Here is a 25312-nt window from a genome sequence, read left to right on the forward strand (position 1 = left end):
GTCTGGGCAGGGCCTGTGGCAAACCAGAAAGGGCTAGCGTTGAAACCCAGGTTCTAAATGGCTTTATTTTTTCCATAACTTTTTCCCCCTAATATTCAATGTCCTTGCAAGACTGACGGATCCTAGGGTTTGAATCCACAAAGAATCACAAACACAGTTTATAGTCTGACCAAGGGACTGAAGAAAGCCTGCGGTTGATCCTGGTGACCCCTGACTGGCATTTATGGTGCAGCTATGCCATGGCTGAGGGACATGGCTCAAGACAGAGTCCCTCCTCTCACAATCCAGCCATAAAGGCTTGCCTGAATCCTTGGGAAGGTTCCAGATCAGGCTTCCCAACAGACGCTGTCCTCACCTCCGATGATCTGCTCCAATGGCATCTGTGACTCTGCCAAAGCCCTGTTCTCTGGAAAAAGAGCAAACAAAGCAATTTCAGCAAACAGTGGAGGACAGGCCCTGCTCTTACAGGAAGCCCACATTCACCCAGAAAGGCATCATCCCGGCCCAGGCACATCTGGTTTCCTCTACACTTCACCCAGGGACACAGGGATGGTTCTACCCAGGTAGGAACAGAGCAGGAAGGAAAGTGCTTTTAAGTACTGACAGCTCCCAACATCGAACCAGTGTTGTTTAATGGGAATGCTGACGGGAGTCCTTAGGCTCTTCTCCCTCGAGCAAATGTACAACTCCGCCGTAGAAACACCATTGCCTTGGAGGTTAATCCTCAGTTCTCCTTGGCACTGTTTGTCCTTCATCAAAAGAGTAACCCAGAGTTTCTCTCCCCTTTCAGAGTATACCCCTCAACTACTTTTTGAATGAGTAAGAAACAGATCAACAGTATCTCCTTGACTTGAGTGATTCTGAATTAACCTCTGCCTAACTTCTATTTCAAGCCTCACTCACTTCAGAAGGGCCTCCAGCTCCCGCTTAACTCTGCCCACAACGGGTGGTCCCCAGAAGGTGAGGGCCGTGTACAGCTGCACCAGGGAGGCCCCTGCCCGGATCTTCTCCAGCGCGTCCTGCCCGCTGCTCACGCCACCAACCCCAATTATGGGAACTCGGCCTACAGAGAAGCACATGGTGACACTGTAAAGAAGGATATGGCTTCCGCCTCAGAGTCCCCCACAATCAAGGCAGATTAGGGAATGATGATTCCCATCAGGACCCAGGAGCCCAAGCCACACGCAGATCTGAAGACACAGATGCCGGAAGCCTTGCCTTGGGTGAGTGCATACATCTCCCGAATGGTTTGAGTTGATAAATCCCGGAGGGGCTTCCCACTCAGCCCTCCTGTTTCAGAGCGCAGGGCACCCTGGAGGCCAGCAGGGCGACTCACGGTGGTGTTCGTAACAATCAGCCCATCAATGCCCAACTGCAGTGTGAGATGGAGAAAAAGCCATGAGTCATGGCACCGAAGGACGCAGAGGCGCTCCTCTGGGGGTCAGAGGCAGCAGCCAGGCCAGGTACCCACACCTACAGCCCCCAAAGCAAGAGCTACACCAGACCTTACTACTCATCTTTTCCTCAACAAGTTTTAGAATGAGCCATAACGTGACAACAGCAGCCATCACACACTGACCACCCACAGCATTCCCCTAGGACATGGTCCAGTCCTTAAAACAACCCAATTATAGTGTCTTGTCTGAGGCCCTCAGGTAGTAAGTGGTGGAACCATGATTTGAACCCATGACGGCCAGGCTCAGGCTATTTCCACTACTCTCCTATGCCACAGAGACCCGCTGTCCAGACAGGCTGGAGAGAGGAGTGAGGGAAAGAATTTTGAGTCCCAGTCAAGACTGGCCAAGGACCCAGGCTCAAGCCTTAACCTTGCTGGATGCAGATGAGGAGAGAGAGGAAGAGGCATGAGAAAAACTCCTTCAAGCATTTATTCCAACATTCGCTTTTGCCCACAGGGTGAGTTACACCATGACAGACACCAAACCAGCCTTTAATACCAAGGAGAGGAAATCACAAAGGCCGCCATTCTGAGCTAACCCAGCTGGCCAAACAGCCTCTGCAGACCATGGGAGGCACACCCTGGGCCCAGGCCCCGACTCAAACCTCTTTGACCACACTGGCAATGTCCTCCTTGTCCTGGGTGGTGAGGTCAGGAGCGATCTTCACCAGCACTGCTGGCCTGTGCGCTCCCTGTAAGCCGTCCCTCTCCTGCAGCACCTAGGGCGACACACGGCCAGAGCTGGGGACCCTGCAGACTGCAGCCCCGCAGTGCAGCTGTGACCTACACTGCAGGTCAGTCGGTTTCCACAAAAGCAATCAGACTAAAGCAGGAACAATTTCTCCTTTTCAGGAAAGCCAGCCTCAGACACGTGAGGAGCACTAACGAGATGGATCCGAGTCCATTCTTTTAGGCCAAGGGATCCCCATGGACATTGGCTCATAGCTTAAGGGTGTTTCAGACTTTTCTTTTCTTTTCTTTTTTTTTTTTTTTTGAGACAAGGTTGCACTCTGTCACCCACACTGGAGTGTAGTAGCATGATCATGGCTCACTGTAGCCTGCACCTCCCTGGGCTCAGGCAATCCTTCCACTTCAGCCTCCAGAGTACCTGGGACTGCAGGTGTGCGCCGCCATGCCCAGCTAATTTCTGTATTTCTTGTAAGATGGGGTTTTGCCAAGTTGCCCAGGCTGGTCACAAACAAACTCCTGAGCGCAAGTGATCTGCCTGCCTCGGCCTCCAAGTAGCTGGGACTATAGGCTTGAGCCACTGTGCCTGGCTTAATTTTTAAATTTTTTGTAGAGACAGGGTCTTGCTCTTTTGCCCAGGCTGGTCTCAAACTCCTGGGCTATAAGTGATCCACCTGCCTCAGCCTTTCATAGTGCTGGGATTGTAGGCATGAGCCACCATGCCCAGCCTTTTTTAGACTTTCATTCCTAAAAGATAGCCAGGAAATATTACCACAAGTACTGGGTGAAGTCCTTCAGTTCACTCAGAGCTCTGGGTGCTAGGGTCAGAGTGACAAATGGGAGAGACGCGGTCTCTGCTCTTACAGACCTCGTGGTTTACAGCAGCAGGGACAGATAATTTGTCACTGTCACGTATAATCAGTGTCATGACAGGGGATCAGAGGGGACCCTGGGAAGGCATAGCCAGGGGTCCTACTGGTCCAGGTGCTAAGGACAGCTTCTGAGGGTGATGCTGAAGCTTTACCCTGGAGAATGAAGGGGAGCGGGTGGGGCAGGCTGGTGGGACGGGGCCTGGAGAAGGGGTGCAGTTGCCCACCTTGGTCAGCAGGCGGCGCAGCTCAGCCTTTCCTTGAAGGCTCCGCAGCCCGGCCGTGTTGGGGCTGGACACATTGACCACCAGGTAGTCGGCCAGCGGGCCCAGCATGCGCACCCCTTCTGCGTAGTCCTCCGCGGCGTCCACTGAGGTCTTGTTCTTCCCCAAGTTGACCCCCAGCGGCAGTCCATCTGCAAACGTCGCTGGTCAGGCCTGCAGCCCGCACACCATTTCCTGTGCCACTTTCTGAGGCTGTCCTTGACCAAACCACGGCGGACAGTTGGGCAGGTCTTCCCTCCAAACCTGACCTGCCCGACACCGGCTGACAGGTGCTCAGCTGCGGCCTGGGCCTGCCTACCAAAATCACTCACCGGCTTTGTCTAGCAAAGTCGGGGCAGCTACGAGGATGTTTTGCTGCATTTTGCCCTTTTTTAAAAAAAATTTTCATGGAAAATGGACAAATTAGTGCAAATACTTGTGGGGCAAAAGATGGGCCTCATAAATTGAATAAAACAGAACAGACAGAACTCAGTAGGCACGTCAGGCCGGCAACGCTCACCTCAAGGGATGCTTGTTGGCCTTGGCTCAGTTGACTGGATGTACAGTTGTGAAGAAAAAACAAAATGAAAGAATATGTATAAAATTCTGAAAAACAGGCCAGGTGAGGTGGCTCATGCCTATAATCCCAGCACTTTGGGTGGCCAAGGGTGGAGGATTGCTTGAGCCCAGGAATTCAAGACCAGTCTGGGCAACATGGTGAAACCCCATCTCTACAATTAAAAAACTCAGCTGGGCGCGGTGGTGCACACCTGTAGTCCCAGCTACTTACTCGTGAGGCTGAAGTAGGATTGAGGCTCCAGTGAACCGTGATCATGCCACTCACTCCAGCCTGAGCAGCAGAGCAAGACTGTCTCAAAATATATATATATTGGAAAATATATATATACTGGAAAATATTTTTTTTTTTTGAGATGGAGTCTCACTGTTGCCCAGGCTGGAATGTGGTGGCACAATCTTGGCTCACTGCAACCTCTGCCCCCTGAATTCAAGCAATTCTGCTGTCTCAGCCTCCTGAGTAGCTGGGATTACAGGCATGTGCCACCATGCCCAGCTAATTTTTGTATTTTTAGTAGAGATGGGGTTTCACCATGTTGGCCAAGATGATCATCTCCTGACCCCATGGTCCGCCCGTCTCGGCCTCCCAAAGTGCTGGGATTACAGATGTGAGCCACCGCGCCTGGCCTAATTTTTGTATTTTTAGTAGAGAAGGGTTTTCACCCCTTCTCTGGTCTGGCTGGTCTCGAACCCCTGACCTCAAGTGACCCACCTGCCTCAGCCTCCCGGAGTGCTAGGATTACAGGCATGAGCCATCATGCCTGGCCAAATGTTTTCAATGATCATGCCTAAAATGTAGAGGTGTAATTGTTTTCTAACTTATCATTTTAGTTGTCTGAGGAAAGGGACTCTCCCTCATATAATAACTGAGGGGACCCTGTGTCTTCGGTGCTTCCCCGGACAGCCTGATTACTCCCCTAGCCTGGGCATCATTGTTAGCACCTGCCCTTTTTTACTCTCAAGAGGGTCTCAGTTTACATGTATGCAACGAGGTCAGCTTACTTAAAAATCCCTGGGACTGACTATCAGTGGACTTGCATTTTGGACCTCCAGAAAAATCCATTTTCAGAAACACACTACGTGTAAAAGAAAAGGGTTGTCTCTACTTGACTTCTCCTAAGATACTATCTTACCTGCATGAGGAGTGGTACATCAATGGCACAGGCTGTTTTTTCCATCTGAGAGTTGGGGAAAGACTTAGAACACCAAGTAGCTCACAAAATGGGTTGTCAGGCCAGAGAGGATCGAACAACATCTATTGTACTGCTCACCACCTTCTCACACCCCAATCACACTCTCGCATCATTAGCAAATGAGATAGTGTAGCTACTTTCCAGGGTGGGGACTGGAGGAGGGGATCAGAACCCACCCAATTAGAAGCCGGGCACAGCGGCTCATGCCTGTAATCCCAGCACTTTGGGAGGCTGAGGCGGGTGGATCAATTGAGGTCAGGAGTTCAAGACCAGCCTGGCCAACATGGTGAAACCCTATCTCTACTAAAAATATAAAAATTAGTCGGGTGTGGTGGTGGGCGCCTATAATCTCAGCTACTCAGTAGGCTGAGAAAGGAGAATCACTTGAACCTGGGAGGTGGAGGCTGCTGTGAGCTGAGATCGCACCACTGTTGCCTGGGCAACAGAGAGAGACTCTGTCTCAAAAAAACAAAGAATCCAATTAGACAAAAGGTTTATCATAGGTCTCCAAGCTTCCCAGTCTAGCACCTATCAAGCCCAGATCATTTGTAAGCTTGAATTCTTTTCCACACAAGTAAACTGGCTTGAAGGAGAATATCACTTTCATGTAGCTAATGGATTAGGAGTCATCTGCCCAAACTGACAAGATTTGGGAGTTAGACAGAAATTACTGGATTACTCTGTCCCCAGAGGGCACCAAAGCTTTTGTCAACACATGTTCCTTGGCATGGTGCTAACAAGCTGCCATGAAGGCCTCTAAGCTGCTGGCAGACACATCCATGCAGAGCCCTGCTGCAGTCTCTGCTTCACTCCACAGACCAGGAGGGCCACTGGAAGGGAGGGCTGGGTGAGGAAGAACAGGGGATAAGCCAGGAAACTGCACTGCAGACACCGAGAAGAAAAAGCAAACACGAAGGCAGGCAAGCATCACAAACCATGCAAGTCCTGTGATGACCTCCAAAGCTCCCCAGGTGGGCGGCTCTGCAGTTCAGCGGGGTCTGCTTCCAGCGAAGCCAGGGGTTTCCAAAAGATAATTTCCTATTCCCCAATTCTGACACTGCTGAGTGCCTCAGCCCTTTCCACCTCACTTCCTGAAATGAATCCCATATCCATTGGTGTCTTCATCCTGCTACCAGGACTATCTGGGACTAAGACATCCTGGAAGGAGTTTCAGAAGGACCCAAAGAAGACAGTGGTCGCTACTGAGCCGCAGCCCCCCACACACAATCCACGGGGTCCTGGGGCATTAGGGTCAGGACAACAGAGGGCTGTGACCACTAAGTGCATCCTGAGAGCGAGTGAGGCAGAGGCCACAGAGAACACCCGCATTGCCGGAGGCACCTTCAAAAATGCATGTTGTGGCCGGGCACGGTGGATCACACCTGTAATCCCAGCACTTTGGGAGGCCGAGGTGGGCAGATCACGAGGTCAGGAGATCGAGACCATCCTGGCTAACACAGTGAAACCTCACTTCTACTAAATATACAAAAAATTAGCCGGGCGTGGTGGCAGGCACCTATAGTCCCAGCTACTTGGGAGGCTGAGGCAGGAGAATGGCATGAACCTGGGAAGTGGAGCTTGCAGTGAGCTGAGATCGCACCACTGCACTCCAGCCTGGGAGAGAGAGCGAGACTCCATTTAAAAAAAAAAAATGCGCATTGTTTTTGGTTTTTTAGAGAAATGGGATCTCACGATGTTGCCCAGGCTGGTCTTAAACTCCTGAGCTCAAGCGATCCTCCCACCTTGGGCACCCAAAGTATTGAGATTACAGGTGTGAACTGTGTCGAGCCAAAAATGAGCAGTTTCCAAAACAACTCATGAAGAATATTTTCCCAAATGCTAATATTAGTTATCCTTGAGTAGGGAGGAGTATCCGTTTCTTGAACTTTCTTTCTTTACGCTTCTCTGTATTTACTGTCTTCTGTAATTAATGAACATTATTTACACAATAGACGATTAAAAAGGGAGGACAGAGTGGGCCACAGGAAGATGACGTTCAAGTCCTGCTCCCGCCCTCCCTGCCTGTGTGATCACAGCCCGGCCACTTCGCTTCACTTGCTTTCAGGCCTCCCTAGTTACGGTAACAGGTTACATAACGAGGCAGAGGTAAAGGGAGTATTTGCTAAGTTGTGAAATCCAGTTAAACTCTTGGAGGCTGTGTGTGGGACCAGGAAAATCCCTCTAGGAGAGGTGCCCTGAGGTCCTCAGTGGTTTTTGCTATTGCTCAATCATGTTTATTTCACTAGAAATGTTCCCAGTGTTTCTCCCACGTTTCCTCCTAATAAATAAGAAAGGCCCTCTGACGCAACCCACTTTACCTTCTGTGAGCTTGGCCTGCTTCTGCTGTCTGGCGCGTAACCTGTGTTCCACCACCGAAAGCCCGTGACTGTTAAACCCATACCTGCAGAGCCACAAGCAGATGAGAGGGGCAGAGTGAGAGGGCACCACAGCCACTTCCTGTACACTTAGGACTTTTTAAAACAAGAGAAAAAAAAAATCACAGTCAGTTCTTACACTTCCAGGGTCTAAAGACCCCTGGGGCTCCTAGAGAACTTGCCAGAACACCATCCAATACCCAGGGGAAAGATTAAAATTTGCAAATGCTCAGCCAACTAGCATTGGAAACAGCCCAGATACAGCAGCAGCTGCCCCAGACCTGCTGGATCCCCACTCCTTACCCAGCCACTCTGAGAACTGCACGCTCACTTGCCACCTGCCTGGGCTCCCAAACAGCCTCCTGAAGCCCCTGCAGCCACTCTATCTCCCTATGCTTTCTGCCTGTGAAAATCACCTCTCTTCCTAGCTCAGAGCAAATGCTCCCTCTCCTCCTGAACAAAGCTCCCAGCTGCAAAACATCCCTCATCCCCCTGGCCTTCATACAGAGCTTTGGACCTACCTTTCTCCTGGCTCGGGATAGACACATACATATGCGCTTAAGGTCCCATACTAGGTTACGATCTTCTTGAGGGCAAGCAACATCTCATACCTCTCTCATCCCTCTATCACTGTCACTAGACACTTCCCAAAGGCAGGGGCCTCATCCCTGTATCCCCAGCCCCACTGTGGGTGTTGACTTAGTGGCCAATCCCCTTCCTCTTCCTCCTTGCCAGTGAAACCCACCTGCCCTGATACAGGGTAAAAATGCTAATGACTCCTTTCCCAGCCTTGCTGGCAAGTGAAGCAAAAGTGAGTGCCTGAGACACAAGTGAGGCCTACTGGGAGCCTCTGAGAACATCCCTGCCCTTTTTCCTTTCTGCTCTCGAGCATCCGTGTAAGAACGTAATACTCGCAGCCGAGGTCACTCTCTGACGAGCAAAAAGGGAAGGCCCAAAGAAGTTGGACCAGAGTCTCAACACTGCCCTAGTGCTCAACCAACCCTGGGCCTGCCCATTGCACCTGTTATGAGAAGAAAATAGTATCAAATGTGCCTGTTGTTTAAGCCACTTTGTTAGAGCCAAAAGCATCTATAATAGACACACTGGCACACATATTTGATGACTTAATAACTTCACCCATTCATTCAGCAAGTATTTACAGCACACTCACCACATGCCACGCAGCCAGGAGGCCACACACGCAGTGCTCAGAGCACGATCTCACACCCCTGCTCACCTATAGGATTCACCAAGTACCATCATCCCAGCACCTGCAGTTATCTGTAGCAGCTGAATGATAAGCAAATATATTTTGCCTGGCCAATTCTGAAGATATTGATCCCCACCTGCAATGCAGCAGAAAGATCGATAACTTGATCTCTAATGCTGCAGATTTTCCCTGAAACAAGCACAAGAAAGCAGGAAGCACGGCCAAGTAAATGTCGTACAGGTCCATCTCCCAGGAGGCCACCAGTGACCCCAAAGATGCCCATCGAAATCTCCCCAAGGAGGCTCTTCAAAATCCTCTTCCCAAAAAGTAGGCACTTCTTCACCTTTTGGGTTTGCTGCAGTAAAAATTACCCAGGGATGACAAAGGGAAGAGCTTTATACAGTCTAGAAGGATTTCTCTTACTAAGAGCAGCTGTGCATGTTGAATGTTACATTCTCCTGTTTGCTAAAGGCTGGGGCTGTGCTGGCCAATACACGTCTGCTGGCCACATGTGGCTACTGGCTGCTGGGAATGCAGTTGGTCCAAAGGGAGAGGTGCTGGAAGTAAAATGCACACTGGCTCTTAGACTTGGTACAGGCAAAAGAAGGTAAAAACAGCGAATTAATACTTTTTATGGTGTTTTAAACACATGTTTTTTTAAATACTTGTAACACATTAAATATAACTAAATTATAATTTTAAGTAAGTATCAATTTCACTCATTCTGTTTACTGTGTTAATGTGGTCACTAGAGCACTTTAAATTACACATGGGCTCACATTACATTTCTCTTGGACAGTGTCGAGTAAGAGCACTGGAGAAACAGCATGGACAGAGCACAAACTCTCAAGTCCAGTAAGCCCAGGCCATGCCCAAGCTCTCCTGCTTATTATCTCCGTGACCGAAGCGGAGTTATTTGGCTCTACAAGCGTCCGTCTACACAACTGTTAAATGGACGTAACAAAGCCTGCTTTTCAAGATAGATGCCTGGGGCACATAGTAGATGCTGAACGGGGTTCCTGAACATTCTAAATGACAGAAGAATGTCCACATTATATGAGAGAAAAAAAACAGAGGCAGATCTTACATCTCTGAAAGCCCAGCTGGAAAGAGGGCATCCCCCATGAACTCTGGGCCGCTCACCTACCTGTTAATGACAGCTTGGTCCTCTGGGAGACGGAAGACTCTGGGTCTGGGGTTTCCTTCCTGAGGTTTTGGAGTCACACTTCCTATCTCAACAAAACCAAAGCCCATCTTATAAAGTCCGTCCACGGCTTCCCCATGCTTGTCAAATCCTGCAGCAATTCCTACTGGATTTCGGAATTTATGGCCCAGAACTCTCACTTCCTGGGAAGAGGAAGACAAAGTCAGAGGCATGCAAGGCTATCCCGGTGTTTCTCAAAGCATGGTTCCTGGCACGACTACACCAGAATGACCTGGGAAGCTTGTGAAACCTCAGATCCCAGGGCCCACCCCCAAGGTCAAAATCTTTGGGGGAGGAATGGAGCACTGGGGGAACCTATTTTTAACAGTGCTGGCTCTCCAGGGGACTGTGACACCTACTAGAGTTTGAAAACCACGGGGCTTTATTATTAGCAAGCCTGGGGGGAGAAATGGTGTTTCCACCATGGGTTGAACAGGAGACAAGCGCTGCCTTTCCCAGTTGTGGTTAAGGTTCATACCTTCTTATCAACTAGCCTTGGTGGGAGAGAGTAGCTCGCTGGTGTCAGGCCCTAGATAGTGCTTCCCTGAAACCAAGGCATGGTAAGCAGCAAACTCTTTAATCAGCTTAATAAACATCAGCTCCACCTGTGTCCCTCCTCATCCAGGCTGGTAAGAAGCCCCAGCCACGACCCCCAGCCTCCCACGGGGAACCCAAGGAAGAAAGGTGTTCAGCTGGGCAGAACTGACTGATGGGCTCCAGCGACCTTTCAGGAGACTAGCAAAGGCCTCCCAGGGTGAACACCGTGGGATCCCGGAAGCAGGGGCTAAGAGAGATGCTCCAAGAAAGAAGAACAACAAATGAAGGTGAGAACGCTCGCAGCACCTCAGGAGACTGGGAGGCAAGATGTGTGTGGCTGGACTAGGGGCCTTCCTCCAGGACTGCGGTTCTCAGCTCCGGCTGTACCACAGAGGCCCCTGGCAGCTTTCAGGTCCCACTCTCAGATGTGGCGGTGAAACTGGTCTGGCACCAGGCCAGGGCATCTGGATACTCCAAATGCAACCCCGGGGGATTCTAACATGCCTGACGTAGGTGAAGGGTGGAGAGCTAAACCAGGAAAGCTGTGAAATCATCAAGAGTCCTGGCTACCAGTTAAAAAGTTTGAGTCACATTCTAAATGAGCTGCTGCAAGCGTGGGCACAGGCAGCGGTGTTTAGGACAACACCTCCGAGGTCAGGTTTGCCTGTCTCTGTCATCTGTGTTTACACAGACACAGCCTGCGCCCTCAGGCACACACTTCCTTCTAAATTCTCCTCATCTTGCATCCCACTCATTATTCACTCCCATTCACTCCAGGGCTCTCAAACTAGCAGTCTGGGGTGAGGACGGTTTAACGGAGTGCTCTGTCTGAGCCTACAGTGCCTGTTACTGTGTGAGCATGGCGAGTCAGGGGAAATGACACATCTGCTCAGCACCATACAATCAGAGTGAAAAGGAGTCTAAGGTCGGAAGGGGAAATGCGGTGAAGGCCCCTTTAATTTGTAACAGTGACCCTTCCTCACCAGAGTTCTGAGGGCTTCTTGTTTGCGTTTTCACACTCAAATCATTCCGATGTCCTCCCATTTGATAAGAAGCCTCTCAAAAGGAAACTGCCGAGACTTCCATGAGGAAGCAGCTTCTATGAGGATGGGGATTCTTCTATTCGGTTTGCTGCACTAAGCCCTGAAGGTTGCATGAAACAGAGGCCCTTAGCCTTCAGCTGACACTGGCCTCTACAGTTAGAGGCTGTATCTACACTTCTGCCTACACACCCTCTTCCGGCCCTAAAGGCTTTCCTGGGACTCTAGGCCAAAGATTTCAAGCATGTGGAGAGGGCCCGTGGGCTGAACATGCGGCTGAGTGAGGCTGGGACCCAACGCTCCTGTCTCGCACGATGCTCAATGACTGGCAGTTTCCCCATTTAGCCGAGGGGAAGACTGAGCTACCTGCAACCTCAGCAAGGCAGGACAGCGGCCAAGGGGCAGGAAGCCAGTGTCAGACTCCGTGGGTTTGAATCCTGGTCCTGCTACCCGCTAGCTGTGTGACTGGAGTTCCTTTTTGTTATTCCTTACTCTGTTTCTTGGTTTCCTGATCCATAGCTGGGGATGGTAACAGATCAGCTCATGCAGTAGCTGGGAGGATCAACCAAGAACATCGCCTAACACAATCCCATATATGTAACAGATAATCATCATTGCTAATTACATGACACAAAAAAATAATGCTCAGACTGAATTCCAAATCTCCACTGCTCACTTGAGGTTCTGGTGTTCAAAAAGATCAGTCCTGGCTGAGAAGTTTAGGGACTTCAGCCTTCACCTTTGTATTTAATGCACAGGGTATCCAGAACACCTACCAGCATGTCAGAGTCTTGAAATCTGGCCCGTGGAAGGAGCCCCAGGGAGGTGAAGCGAACGGCCAGTCTGTGGGCTGACTCCGGATCCAGCAGCCCCTGCAGAGCTGGCATCAGGTGTTCAGCATAGAAACGCTCATCTCCCGTGGCCATCAGGTAGGAGGCGAAGAGAAGTCCTCCACCCCCCAGGATGACCACAGCATCCCGGGCCCGCTTCTGCAAAAAAAGAGCCTATTGGGGGGCCCTCCAGGCCAGGCTGCAGCACCCTCCCTGAGCCCTTCACACCCAGGCACACAGAGGGCATAATGGCAGGTCACATGAAACAGACGCCCTTAGCCTTCTGCTAACACTGGCCTCTACAGTCAGAGGCTGTATTGACACTTCTGCCTACACACCTCTTCAGGTCCTACAGGCTTTCCTGGGACTCTCAGGCCAGAAATTTCAAGAGGCACCATACTGTCCTCTAGGGGGATTGTGGTGGACACTACTACTGGTTACAGTGACAGGGTAATGCTAATAGACGTGGTGGGCAGGAATCCGGAAAGTCAGACATCCTTCTCGGCTTGAGACTATCTGACATGAACTGCCCCATTTCCTGTGTGACTTTTGAACATCCTACTGACATTCATGTGCGTAAAAAATTATATGTTCATATTATCTGAGCCAAACTCTATTTTACCATATAAACTGTCTTTCTTGACTTCCTGGTCTCAAGCAATCCTCCCACCTCAGCCTCCCCAAATAACTGGGACCACAGGTACATGCCACCAAGCCCAGCCAATTTTTTGAAGAGATGGAGTCTCGCTATGTTGCCCAGGCTGGTCTAGAACTCTTGGGCTCAAGCAGTACTCCTGCCTTGGCCTCCCAAAGTGCTGGGATTACAGCATGAGCCACAGTGCCCAGTCTTCACATGGTTTTCACATACAGTACAAGTATCTTGTAAATTGAGGGACAACTATACAGTGTTGCATAGAACATTCCCAAGAATTGTTCATTTCAGAAAATCTCATCGGGAATGGTACAGTGCTTTGCTGGGGTGTTTGATAATGTAACACACCTGTGCACTTGCATTTCTAAGTAGAGGCTTAAACACAACTATCTCACTAGGGGAGTCAGCAATATTTACATACTGAAATACATGTAATTTTATTAATATAAACTACTTTTAAATTTTCTCCTTTATATTCCACTTAGGGTATTAATTATCTTTATATTCCACTTAGGGTATTAATTATGCTGGCTTTCAAAAATTGCACATAGCTGGACTTGGTGACTCATGCTTGTAATCCCAGCACTTTGGGAGGCTGAAGTGGGAGGACTGCTTGAGCTCAGGAGTTTGAGACCAGCCTGGGCAACATAGTGAGACCCCATCTCTACAAAATATAAAAAATTAGCCAGGCATGGTGGTGCATCTGTGGTCTCAGCTACTTGGGAGGCAGAAGTGGGCAGATCCCTTGAGACCAGGAGGTCCAAGCTGCAGCAAGCCGGGATCGTGCCACTGCACTCCACCTGCGCAATGGAGTGAAGACTCTCTCAAAAATGAGAGTATCCCAAAGTGTTGGGATTACAGGCGTGAGCTACCGCGCTCGGCCTGAGTCTCTTTTTAAAATAAATATATGGAGAGAGATGGGATCTCACTGTGTTGCCCAGGCTGGTCTAGAACTATTGGCCTCAAGGGATCTTCCCGCCTCAGGCTCCCAAAGTAGTGGGATTACAGGCATGGGCTACCGCACCCAGCCATGTATACATATTTTGTATGTATACAAAATATCTTTGTATACATACAAAGATATTATACATATATTCCATTTCAGGGGGTGTAAAATATAAAACAGAAGCTTCAGATCTTATTGGATCAAAAGTGGTTCACGATGCTTTTCTCTAATTATCACTGCCAGATGCTGAGTTATTCATTCATTAGTTCAGTCATTCATCAAATACTGATTGAGCAAAGATGGCAAAACAGATCTTGCCCCTACCATCATGGAGAGTGTGATCTTATGAAGCGACAGACAGAAATCAATGATCATGCAAATACATAGTCATGGCAACTGTGATGAAGGATAAAAAGTATAAGGTAATGAAAGTATTCAACCTAATCTTAGAGGTAAGGAAAGGCTTCCTTAAGGAAATGACTTAAAGCTGATACTCAAGGGATAAACGAATTGTTGGGAGTCTCTTTGAACCTATTCTGGTTCAATTATTTTTAAAAAGTTAACCAGAAGGCAGTAGGGAGAGGAAAAAGTGTAAAGGCTCTCTCAGTAGCAGAAGAGAATGAGAAAGGGAGAAAGTTTGGAACAGAGGAGTGAGGGAAAGTAAGGCTTAAGACGAAACAGGAGAAATGAGCAGGAGTTTGGCCAAAATCAACATGTGGGTTTTGTTCCCTAAGCCAGGAAATGACATGATCAGATTTGCTTTTAAAGATCCTTCCAAACTGCTAAAGAGATGTAGATCAAGTATTCATTGGCTGGGTGCGGTAGCCCACGCCTGTAATCCCACTACTTTGGGAGCCTGAGGCGGGAAGATCCCTTGAGGCCAATAGTTCTAGACCAGCCTGGGCAACACAGTGAGATCCCATCTCTCTCCATATATTTATTTTAAAAAGAGACTCAGGCCGAGCGCGGTAGCTCACGCCTGTAATCCCAACACTTTGGGAGGCTTACGAGGTCAGGAGTTCGAAACCAGCCTGACCAAAATGGTGAAACCCCGTCTCTACTAAAAATATCAAAATTAGCCAGGCGTGGTGGCGCGCGCCTGTAATCCCAGCTACTCAGGAGGCCGAGGCAGGAGAATCGCTTGAACCCGCGAGGCGGAGTTTGCAGTGAGCCAAGATCGCTCCACTGCACTCCAGCCTGGGCGACAGAGCGAGACTCCGTCTCAAATGAATAAATAAAAAGAGACTCAAGGTTTTCATTGCCTCCCTTGGAGACTGCACGCCCCCACCCCCCAACCCCATGCCAATCAACAAATATTTGAACACCTACTACATACGGGGATACAACTAAGAACTTTTCACATAGAGCCCCTCGCCCTAACAAAACTTTACCTAAAAGGACTGGGACCATGTCCTACTCTAGTTTCATTCCCCATTGGATCCTGCACACAACGCTAGGCGGTCATGTGTTCACTAAGCACCCCTGTGCCAGGCTCAAAAACATGGCCCAGACGCAGACACTCAGATCAGCACCCATCCAGACCTGCAGGCGCTGTCTGCTCACGCCTGACCGAGTCCACGTGCAAATGCACACGCGCGAGCATTTACAGGCGTCCCCGGAAACACGCACACGTCCCGGGAGGCCCACACTCCCGGAGCCGCCTTCGGTCCATGCCTCGCCCGGCCTGACTCTCCGTTCTTGCCCGCCCGGACCCCCGGTTCCCGATACACACTGCTCACTCGCGAGACTCACTTTCAGGTGTCTCCACGCCATGCTCCTTCCGTCAATAAGCCCGCCCCTGTCTCCGTTCCATTGGAGAAGATGGCAGCGGCCCCTCCTATCTCCGCCCCTTAGCCACCAGCCCACCAATCGCCGGGCAGAAGGGTTGAGCGGTCGCCTCCGCGCAGCGGGGAAGGCCCGGCATCACCCCAGGTTCTGGTTGGGTGCGCGTGCGCAGTAGCGGCGGCCACACCTCTTCCGCCCGCCCTGCTCACGGTCTGCCGCTTCGTCGCCGGCGGTTGGCAGAGAAGCTGCTGCGCGGGGTCTGTCCGTGGTACCGCAGCCTCGAATCCGAGAGTCCGCTAGGCGTCGGGGCTCTGTGAGGAAGACAGGTGTTGAGGTCGTGCCACACACCGGTGCCTTTCTGCCTTTCTGCCGGGGCCGCGTTGTGACTTTTGTGGGCCCCTTCCTGAAGTTGTTTTAGTGTAGACATCAAAACGCTGTGTTTCACACCAGAAATATTTGTACAGTTTTTATCACTTTAAAAAATGAATTTTACTGCTGTGTTGATATAAAGATGAATATGTCAATATATAAAGTTTTTCAACTTAAAAGTTGATTTTTCTTAAGGTTTTTTAAGGAAATTAAAACATTTTCTTGAGGCTCGGTGGCTCACGCCTGTAATCCCAGCACTTTGGGAGACCGAGGCAGGCGGATCACTTGAGGTCAGGAGTTCGAGACCTGGTCAACACCCAAAACCCCGTCTCCACTAAAAAAATAAAATAAAATACAAAAAATTAGCCGGGCGTAGTGGCGGGCGCCTGTAATCCCAGCTACTTGGGAGGCTGAGGCAGGAGAATCGCTTGAACCCAGGAGGTGGAGGTTGCAGTGAGCTGAGATCACACCACTGCACTCCAGCCTGGGCGACAACGCGAGACTCTGTCTCAAAAACGAAGAAAAACAACCAAAAAAAAAACCATTTTCTTGAGACCCTAAAAGTGTCAGAGGCCCTTCCCTGGCCCTGCACCTGTTATGCCTCCTGGGGAAAGTGTCCCTGGTTAAACCTTGGCATTCTGGTGCAACAGATGTGGAGGTGTTTTTTTAAATACTGTTTCTAATCAAGACCCTGAGTGTGCAGCCCTGTTGGAGTGTGGTTTACTGCGGGGATTTTTTTTTTTTTTTTTTTTTAAGACAGAGTCTTGCTCTGTTGCCCAGGCTGGAGTGCAGTGGTGCAATCTCAGCTCACTAGGAGCTCCACCTCCCGGGTTCGCGCCATTCTCCTGCCTCAGCCTCCTGAGTAGCCCAGTTTGGTTCTGACCTCAATGCTCCCACTCAACTTTTGAGTCGTGGTGTGCGTCTAACTGAGTTGCTGAAGCAAGGACAGTGTTCTCCCATGGTTACTGAAGAACAAGTGGCTGTTATATATGTGGGTGTAAAGGGGGTATCTTGATAAACTGGAGCCCAGCAAGATTACAAAATTTGAGAATGCTTTCTTGTCTCATGTTGTCAGCCAGCACTAAGCCCTGCTGGGCACTGTCAGGGCTGATGGAAAGATCTCGGAAGACTCAGATGCAAAGCTGACGGAGATTGTAACAAACTTCTTGGCTGGATTTGAAGCTTAAACTCCTATGGATTCACATCAAATATCAGTTCAGTTTTGTCATTGTTTGTTCTAGTAAATTAGGTTCATTTGTAAAAGGGTTACTCTCATACTCCTTATGTACAAAAATCACATTTAAAAGTTTCCGTAATGCTTTAAAAAAAAAAAGAGGAGAGTCCCGGGGACCAGGTGGCCGCCGCAGTTGAGCACAGCTGCTCCGTGCTGGAGGCCCTGCACCGCCGCCAGGATCATGGTGTTCTACTTCACCAGCAGCAGCGTTAATTCATCTGCCTGCACTATTTACACGGGAAAGGATAAATTGAAATAGAGACAGGGTTTCACCATTTTGGCCAGAATGGTCTGGATCTCCTGGCCTTGTGATCCACCCGCCTCAGCCTCCCAAAGTGCCGGGATTACAGGCGTGAGCCACCGCGGTTGCCCTTGAGTTTTATATCTCTCCTACTAACCCATAAATCATCATGAAGATCTGATTAAGCATGATTGGCCTCAATATATCTGGTTTCATGTGGCCAAACTCTCTTTGGCTCATGTGTACCTTCGGTTGCATAAGGGAGAGAATATAGAAGACATTCCAAAGGAAGTGCTGATAGACTGTGCCCACCTTGTGAAGGCCAATAGCATTCAAGGCTGCAAGATGAACAACATTAATGTGGTATATATGCTGTGGTCTAATCTGAAGAAAACAGCTGACGTGGATGTGGGGCAGATAGTATTTCACAGGCAGAAGGATGTAAAAATTGTGACAATGGAGAAGAAAGTAAATGAGATCCTAAACCAATTAGAAAAAAGCAAAGTGGAGCGGTTCCCAGACCTAGCAGCAGAGAAAGAATGCAGAGATTGTGAAGAGAAGAATGAGAAAGAAGCCCAAATTCAGGAAATGAAAAAGAGAGAAAAAGAAAAAATGAAGAAGAGAGAAATGGATGAACTTAGGAGCTATTCATCACGAATGAAAGTTGAAAATATGTCTTCAAATCAGGATGGCAGTGATTCAGATGAATTCATATAAAAGGAGAAAAGGACCTTTGAAAGATGTGAATGTAGAGACAATTGCAGACCTTTTGGTTTCATCTGTGTTCTGAAATATAAAATACAACCAAAATTCTACCTTCATCCTACCCAGAAATGATTGATTTTGGAGTTTTAAAAAAATTTTACCTTTTTTGCTGACAGAAAAGAATCAGATACGTATAAAATAGTTGAACTTGACTGCATATAACTTAAAGTGAAAATGTTTTGGCTAGAACATGTCTTGGTACCTTGTGAAAGCCAGCTGCCCTTGTTCTCGAGATAGACTTTAAAACGAACTAACTCTGAAAAGTACTTCTGTTCCTGTGGTCTATCCCTGAAAACAGGTGTCTTGAAACACTTTTCATATTCTTAAAATAATCTTCACTTCTGTTAAGAAGAACATGTTGATGGGTAATTATGCGAATGTTTCCCTGTCCCTGATTTCCCGGTTAGAAAAAATGGTGTATGAGTTTTGAAAAAGAGATTTCCAGAAGATTGTTGGCTTCAGTATTCACGTTCCATCGTGTCATCTGGGTCTGTTAGTATAGTGACCCTGCGTGCAGCCTGTCCCAGCTTTTATGTCCTTGCTTCCTCTGAGCAGGGGACTCCATCTTAGTATCATCATATTTAAAGAAATCGATGGTGTTCATCAAGGTGGGGCCTGTAGCAGTTGTTGCCTGAGCACCAGGTCACCCAAGTCACCTATGCAACAACTTCTGGGCTCAGGAGTAATTTCTCAGCACTGAGGGTAAAATAGGAAGGAATGCTCTGTTGATCATTTGGGAGATGTAGGTTACCTGACTGGTGCCTTGGGATGCAGCATGAAGCAGAAGTCCATATTGCAATTATGATTTTAGAAGGAACTAAGCATTTCACCAGCCAGCCAAGTAATTACTTTCTTTACCTTGAAATCATATTTGAGTTGTAACCCCAGAGTTCAATTTCTTATTGTAAATTCACTAACTTACTGTGTAACATTACTTCTCACTTGAACCTCTCACTATCTGTTGTGATTCTGAGCCGAAGATGCCTTTTGATTGCGGTATGTAAGGCAACCCCCATAGACGGAGACAAAATGAGGAGAAAGAGAACAAAGCCTGCAAGACCAGAGGCCTACAGACGGACATTTTACTCACACCCACAGCAGCAAGAATGACCTCCCGCAGCATATACTCCACCTGTAATAGCACTTTGGAACTGTGGGCAAAACCAAAAGGCTAGTGTTTCCATTTATGTATGGGGTTGAACTGGAAAATTCCCTGAGGCATAATTCATTGGCCAAATTTTGAGAGGGTATAGAAGATGACTTTAGAAATGAGTGGTTTTGTGTATGTGTCTAATGGTATTCAGCCTGACGTTCTGCAATTTTAAAAGTTATAATAAAGTATCATTTTTTAATCTGGAAAAAAAGCTTGAAACACATGTGTGGATGTATCGTGTATTTATTTTTGTACGTATATGAAGATGTTTAGAAGTTGAGGCTCTGTGAACTTTGAAAACAAAAGCATCCCGCATCCAGATGATTCCATTGCCACACACTCTTGTAAGGGTGGACTACTCTGCCCAGAAAACTTCCAAATAAACCGCAAACCTTTATCCTGGCATTTGAAACACTCCCATTTTCTGGTCACAGTTCCCACTACTGTTCCACCAAGTACCCCCTACACATACACACACACACACACACACACACACACACGTATTTCTTTCTCTTTATCAATACCTTCCACTTTCCCACCTCTGTGTATTTATTCACATCGACTCCTCTGCCGAGATGTCCATTTCATCTGTCTAAATATTGCCATCTTTATGTGTTCATTCCAAAAGCTGCAAGTAATTTATTCCTTATCTGAACCTTCACAGCAGCACCTAAGCTGTCCCTCTAGGCTGGCACTTTTCACTGCCTATATTAATTACAATTATTATGCCTTTTCTTCCTTAATTGGACTTTTTGAAAGTGAGGATCATACTGTATTTATCTTTCATTTGATTACTGCAGTGTTTTGGTTTTTTTGGTTTTGGGGCTTTTTTTTGAGACAGAGTCTTGCTCTGTCGCCCAGGCTGGAGTGCGGTGGCTCTATCTCAGCTCACTGCAACCTCCGCCAACTGGTTCAAGTGATCCTACTGCCTCAGCCTCCTGAGTAGCTGGGATTACAGGCACGGGCCACCAAGCCCGGCTAATTTTTGTTTTTTTAGTAGAAACGGGGTTTCACCATGTTGGCCAGGCTGGTCTTAAGCTCCTGACCTCAAGTGATCTGCCCACCTCAGCCTCCCAAAGCACTGGGATTACAGGCGTGAGCCACTGGCCTTGGCTGATTACTGCAGTGTTTTCCAAACAGGATGTATTCTTGCAGTCTGTGTTTTAGAGAATTTCATAATGTTGGTGTTATGATTTTTAGAGTAACATAAGCATTATTTGCACTATCTGGATAACCTGAAACCTGCCAAGTGGTTCAGTGCCCACATTTGCTTGAGTTTATGATCACTTTTTGGCACCAAGAAAGAACCAGCTGTAATCCACGGGGTGGGTATGCAACAGGTGGAGACCAAATGACCTGCTGTGTGAACAAAGGGTTTTTTTGTTGGGTTTTTTTTTGTTTTTTTTTAGTGAGTCAAATAAAGAAACGTGTTATCAGAACTGAATCCTCCCCATATCATAAAATAGCATGCATGCCAGATTCAAAGAAACCTGAGTAGTCGTAGGCCAGAACCCTGTTTGTCTGCTACTGAGCTTGGCAAAACATGGATCTCATTGGTTTTTAGTTTTGTTTGTATTTACTTTGTATTCATTCTTCCATTTAATATTGTTTGGTTTTTATGACTGTGTAAGAGCTTTAAGATAAAGTTCATGAACCAGGGACGGTGACTCACACCTGCAGTTTGAGAAGCCAAGGTGAGAGGATTGTTTGAGTCCAGGAGTTCAAGTGTGCACTGAGCTATGATCACGCTACTGCCCTCCAGCCTGGGTGGCATAATGAGACCCCCATATCAAAAAAAAAAAAAAAAGAGTTTATGTCTAGTTCTGTTTGCACGTGCTGAAGAGACAGAATACAGTAATTTAAATCAGTCCTGGCGGTAGCAGAGATGTAGGATGAACAAGTCGAGAGATTTAATGTACACCCTGAGGACTACAGGTAATAAAACCATACAGTAGACAGGATTCATGCTGGATGAGATTTTAGCTGCTCTTGCCACAAAAACCAAAAAAAAGTGGGTAACTAATGTGAGGTGTTGAATATGTTTGTTTTACTATAGTAACCTTCTTAAAATCTATATGTATCCCATAACATTATGCTGTGTGCCTTAAATATACACAATACAATTTACTTTTTTAAAAAATGAGGCCAGGTGCAGTGGCTCATGGCTATAATCCCAGCACTCTGGGAGGCCAAGGTGGGTGGATCACCTGAGGTTAGGAGTTTGAGACCAGTCTGACCAACATGGTGAAACTCCATCTCTACTAAAAATACAAAATTAGCCGGGTGTGGTGGCACATGCCTGTAATTCCAGCTACTTAGGAGGCTGAGGCAGGAGAATCGCTTGAACCCAGGAGGTGGAGGTTGCAATGAGCTGAGATGGCGCCATTGCACTCCAGCCTGGGCAGCAAGAGCAAAACTCTGTCTCAAAGAAAAAAAAAAAAAATCAATCCTAGAGGGTCTGCAAGAATGACTTTCTTTAAAAAATATATATATATATGGCTGAGTGTGGTGGCTCACACCTGTAATTCCCCAACTTTGGGAGGCCAAGGCGAGCAGATGTCTTGAGCCCAGCAATTCGAGACCACCCTGGGCAACATAGCAAGACACTATCTCTAAAAAAAAAAAAAAAAAAAAAAAAATAGTTGGGCGTGGTGGTGCGCTCCTATAGTCCCAGCTACTCGAGAGGCTGAGGTGGGAGGATTGATCCCTTGAGCCTGGGAGGTCGAGGCTGCAGTGAGCTGAGATCATGCCACTGTACTCCAGCCTGGGCAACAGAATGAGACCCTGTCTCAGAAAAGAAAAAGCTACACTTATTAATTTTTAGCCACACTAACTTAGATGTTAGATATTCATGATCCTCTACCCAGTGCAGCTTAGACTCAGCTTTATCATCTATCTCTACTTGCTAAAGTCATATTTGGTAGGTAGACACAGATGGTGGGGCCCCAGACACAAAGGGCCATTGCTTTATTGATCTCTGCTATTTGTTTTCAGCTTGTAGGAACTGCACCTGGGTCCTCAAAACAAAACCTTTTGTATCCTTGGTAAATTGTTCCCAACTCATAAAAGAAGAACACTAATAAGACAAGCCCGTCAATATATATATTTAAAGGATCAGGCAGCTGCTAAACCCCCACACTTTTTCTTGCTACAATTCAGAGAACATGTTTTTCAAAGGAGGAAGCTGGCTTTGGTTATACATCAGAACAAGTATCATTCTAGGAAGTAAACTAAACAGCCCAGGGCCACATGGGCAAAATAATTGTTACCAGTTTAACAGATTTCACTGCAGCTTTGAGGAAGCAGAGAATTACTGTCATGGGCAGAGAGGATTCCTAGCTCGTATTTGGAACCAGGAAGTTGAAGATCTCATCCGGGACTTTCTGGAAGAACGAGAGAAGTGGTGGATTGGGCAAAATGTAATGCCGCTGAGAAAGCATCAAGGTGAAAACTACCCAGGTAAGACTCTAGGGTTTGGTGTTTATGAAGAAAACTTTCTTATATTTTATTCTGGGACAGAAAAAAAAAAAAGAAAATCTTAATCTTTCTGCTTTTGTACACAAAAAAACCAATCACTTTACTTCATTACCATCTTTCCTCTGAAATATTTCCATTTTGTGCTACAGCCTTTGATTTGTCCGTGTAGCAAAAGTGATGCGATTTTTCCTAGAACCCATCTAAAGTTAACTTACCTAACCTTTCACTAAAAGAATTGTGCTAGGTTTGCCGGGCGCGGTGGCTCACGCCTGTAATCCCAGCACTTTGGGAGGCCGAGGCGGGCGGATCACAAGGTCAGGAAATCGAGACCTCGGTGAAACCCCGTCTCTACTAAAAATACAAAAAATTAGCCGGGCGCGGTGGCGGGCGCCTGTAGTCCCAGCTACTCAGGAGGCTGAGGCAGGAGAATGGCGGGAACCCGGGAGGCGGAGCTTGCAGTGAGCCGAGATCGCGCCACTGCGCTCCAGCCTGGGCGACAGAGCAAGATTCTGTCTCAAAAAAAAAAAAAAAAAAAAAAAACTCCGTCTCAAAAAAAAAAAAAAAAAATTGTGCTAGGTTCGAAAGACAGAAACCTTTGGTGGTCATTTTTTTCCTAATAAACATCTCTTCATTGTTCTGATCTCTAAGTTTTCTAACACAAAACTAAGAGGAAGATTATCTACCTATTGTCTTTCTTACAGTGTTTTCAAAGCTATGCACCATAATCTTGAAGTTTTAGAGACAAATCCAAGCCATTATTATATCATTCTCATCATCCTCATTAATGTGTAGGTAAAGTAATACTAAGCCTTGTGGTAAGGAACACATACAAAAAAATAAACTATAATGTATGGGAGGAAATTCTACATTTTTATCTGTTGGAAGCCAGCCAAATTTGGCTTTCATATTTACTTTTTAAAAATGCCTGGCGGGGCAGGTGCAGTGGCTCACGCCTGTAATCTGAGCACTTTGGAAGGCGGAGGTGGATGGATCACCTGAGGTCAAGAGTTCGAGACCAGCCTGGCCAACACGGTGAAACCCCCTCTCTACTAAAAATACAAAAATTAGCCAGGTGTGGTAGCGGATGCCTGTAATCCCAGCTACTTGGGAGGCTGAGGCAGGAGAATTACTGGAACCTGGGAGGCGGAGGTTGCAGTGAGCGGAGATGGCACCACTGCACTCCAGCCTGGGCGACAAAGTGAGACTCTGTGTTGAAAACAATAATAAAAAATAAATCTAAATGCCTGACTTTTGAGTATGAGGCTCACCTGGGTCTGATCTCCCCTCAGCAGATGTTGCAGCCCACGGGGCCCCAAAGCCCCCCAGCTGCACCTATCTGTCCAGAAACCTCAATCGGATCTTATCCAAAGAGGACAAGTGCTTCCTGAGACACTATTTCATTTGCCAGACTGGTAAGTGATAAAGTTACATGCTGCCAAAGACCCACATTTTAAAAACTGATTCTAAATAAGGAGTGCATGTGAGAGTATTGGTTAAATAATCTGTGAGTGGTAGACCATGGGATGATACAGAGCTATTGATTTTCATGATACTGATTAGCATGAGAAACTCATCTGGAGTGACTCCCTTATCCATCCCGACGGGAGTTGAAAGGGTTGCGCCTTGATGTTCTCCTCGTGTTTTGACTTGGGCAGAGTGTGGAAGAAATTGTATTGGTGACACCATTTTCCACATGCACACTCATAATTCAGTCAGCATTTGGGCTTCCGAGGGAAGGATGGGAAAGAGAAGGAGGAGAAAAGAATATGGCAGAGGAAGATGAGAAGGCGAAGGGTGACAGGACTGTTACCTGAGGTTCGCTTCTGCAGAAGTAGATCAGGATTAAGCTATGTGTGTATGTATGCATTTTTGTGTGTGTAGTTGTTGTATTTATTTATTTTTTCTAAGATGGAGTTTTGCTCTTGTCGCCCAGGCTGGAGTGCAATGGCGTAATCTTGGCTCACCGAAACCTCCGCCTCCCGGGTTCAAGCGATTCTCCTGCCTCAGCCTCCCGAGTAGCTGGGATTACAGGCATGTGCCATCATGCCTGGTTGATTTTGTATTTTTAGTAGAGATGGGGGTTTCTCCATGTTGGTCAGACTGGTCTCGAACTCCCAACCTCAGGTGATTCACCTGCCTCAGCCTCCCAAAGTGCTGGGATTACAGGTGTGAGCCACTGAGCCCAGCCTATTTATTTATTTTTTTATATGGAGATGGGGTCTTGTTATGTTGCCCAGGCTTGTCTCGAACTCCTGGACTCAAGCAATCCTCCCACCTCGGCCTCTCAAAGTGCTAGGATTACAGGAATAAGCCACTGTGCCCGGCCTTGGTGATTTCTTAAAAAAAAAAAAAAAAAAAAAAACTACCATACAACTGAGCAGTTGCTGGGCATTTATCGCAGAAAGAGAAAACCTGTGCTCACATAAAAATATGTATATAGATGCTTATAG

At 47.5% G+C, this 25312-nt stretch overlaps 3 protein-coding genes across 3 annotated transcripts in view; 2 read left to right on the top strand and 1 right to left on the bottom strand.

Annotated features, from left to right (window-relative positions):
- Positions 1–46: 46 nt before the first annotated feature.
- On the bottom strand, positions 47–15785 carry DHODH (dihydroorotate dehydrogenase (quinone)). The gene is made up of 9 exons (XM_050772771.1): positions 15591–15785; positions 12187–12399; positions 9777–9976; positions 7363–7445; positions 3240–3427; positions 2062–2175; positions 1219–1372; positions 904–1063; positions 47–406 (listed from the first exon to the last, which is right to left on the bottom strand). Exons 1-9 carry the CDS (start codon positions 15609–15611, stop codon positions 352–354), a joined length of 1188 nt encoding a protein of 395 aa, XP_050628728.1. The 5' UTR covers positions 15612–15785; the 3' UTR covers positions 47–351.
- A 58-nt stretch (positions 15786–15843) lies between these two features.
- On the top strand, positions 15844–19582 carry LOC126943783 (coiled-coil domain-containing protein 25-like). The gene is made up of 2 exons (XM_050772831.1): positions 15844–17477; positions 17631–19582. Exons 1-2 carry the CDS (start codon positions 17408–17410, stop codon positions 18182–18184), a joined length of 624 nt encoding a protein of 207 aa, XP_050628788.1. The 5' UTR covers positions 15844–17407; the 3' UTR covers positions 18185–19582.
- A 2604-nt stretch (positions 19583–22186) lies between these two features.
- PKD1L3 (polycystin 1 like 3, transient receptor potential channel interacting) overlaps positions 22187–25312 on the top strand; it is an 88794-nt gene continuing 85668 nt past the window's right edge. The window contains 2 exon segments of the mRNA XM_050772829.1: positions 22187–22844; positions 24155–24274. Of these exon segments, the coding sequence (XP_050628786.1) occupies positions 22550–22844; positions 24155–24274 (415 nt within the window). The 5' untranslated portion in view covers positions 22187–22549.

This window comes from Macaca thibetana, chromosome 20 (assembly GCF_024542745.1).
Source record: "Macaca thibetana thibetana isolate TM-01 chromosome 20, ASM2454274v1, whole genome shotgun sequence".
In the NCBI taxonomy this organism is placed as follows: Eukaryota; Metazoa; Chordata; class Mammalia; order Primates; family Cercopithecidae; genus Macaca; species Macaca thibetana.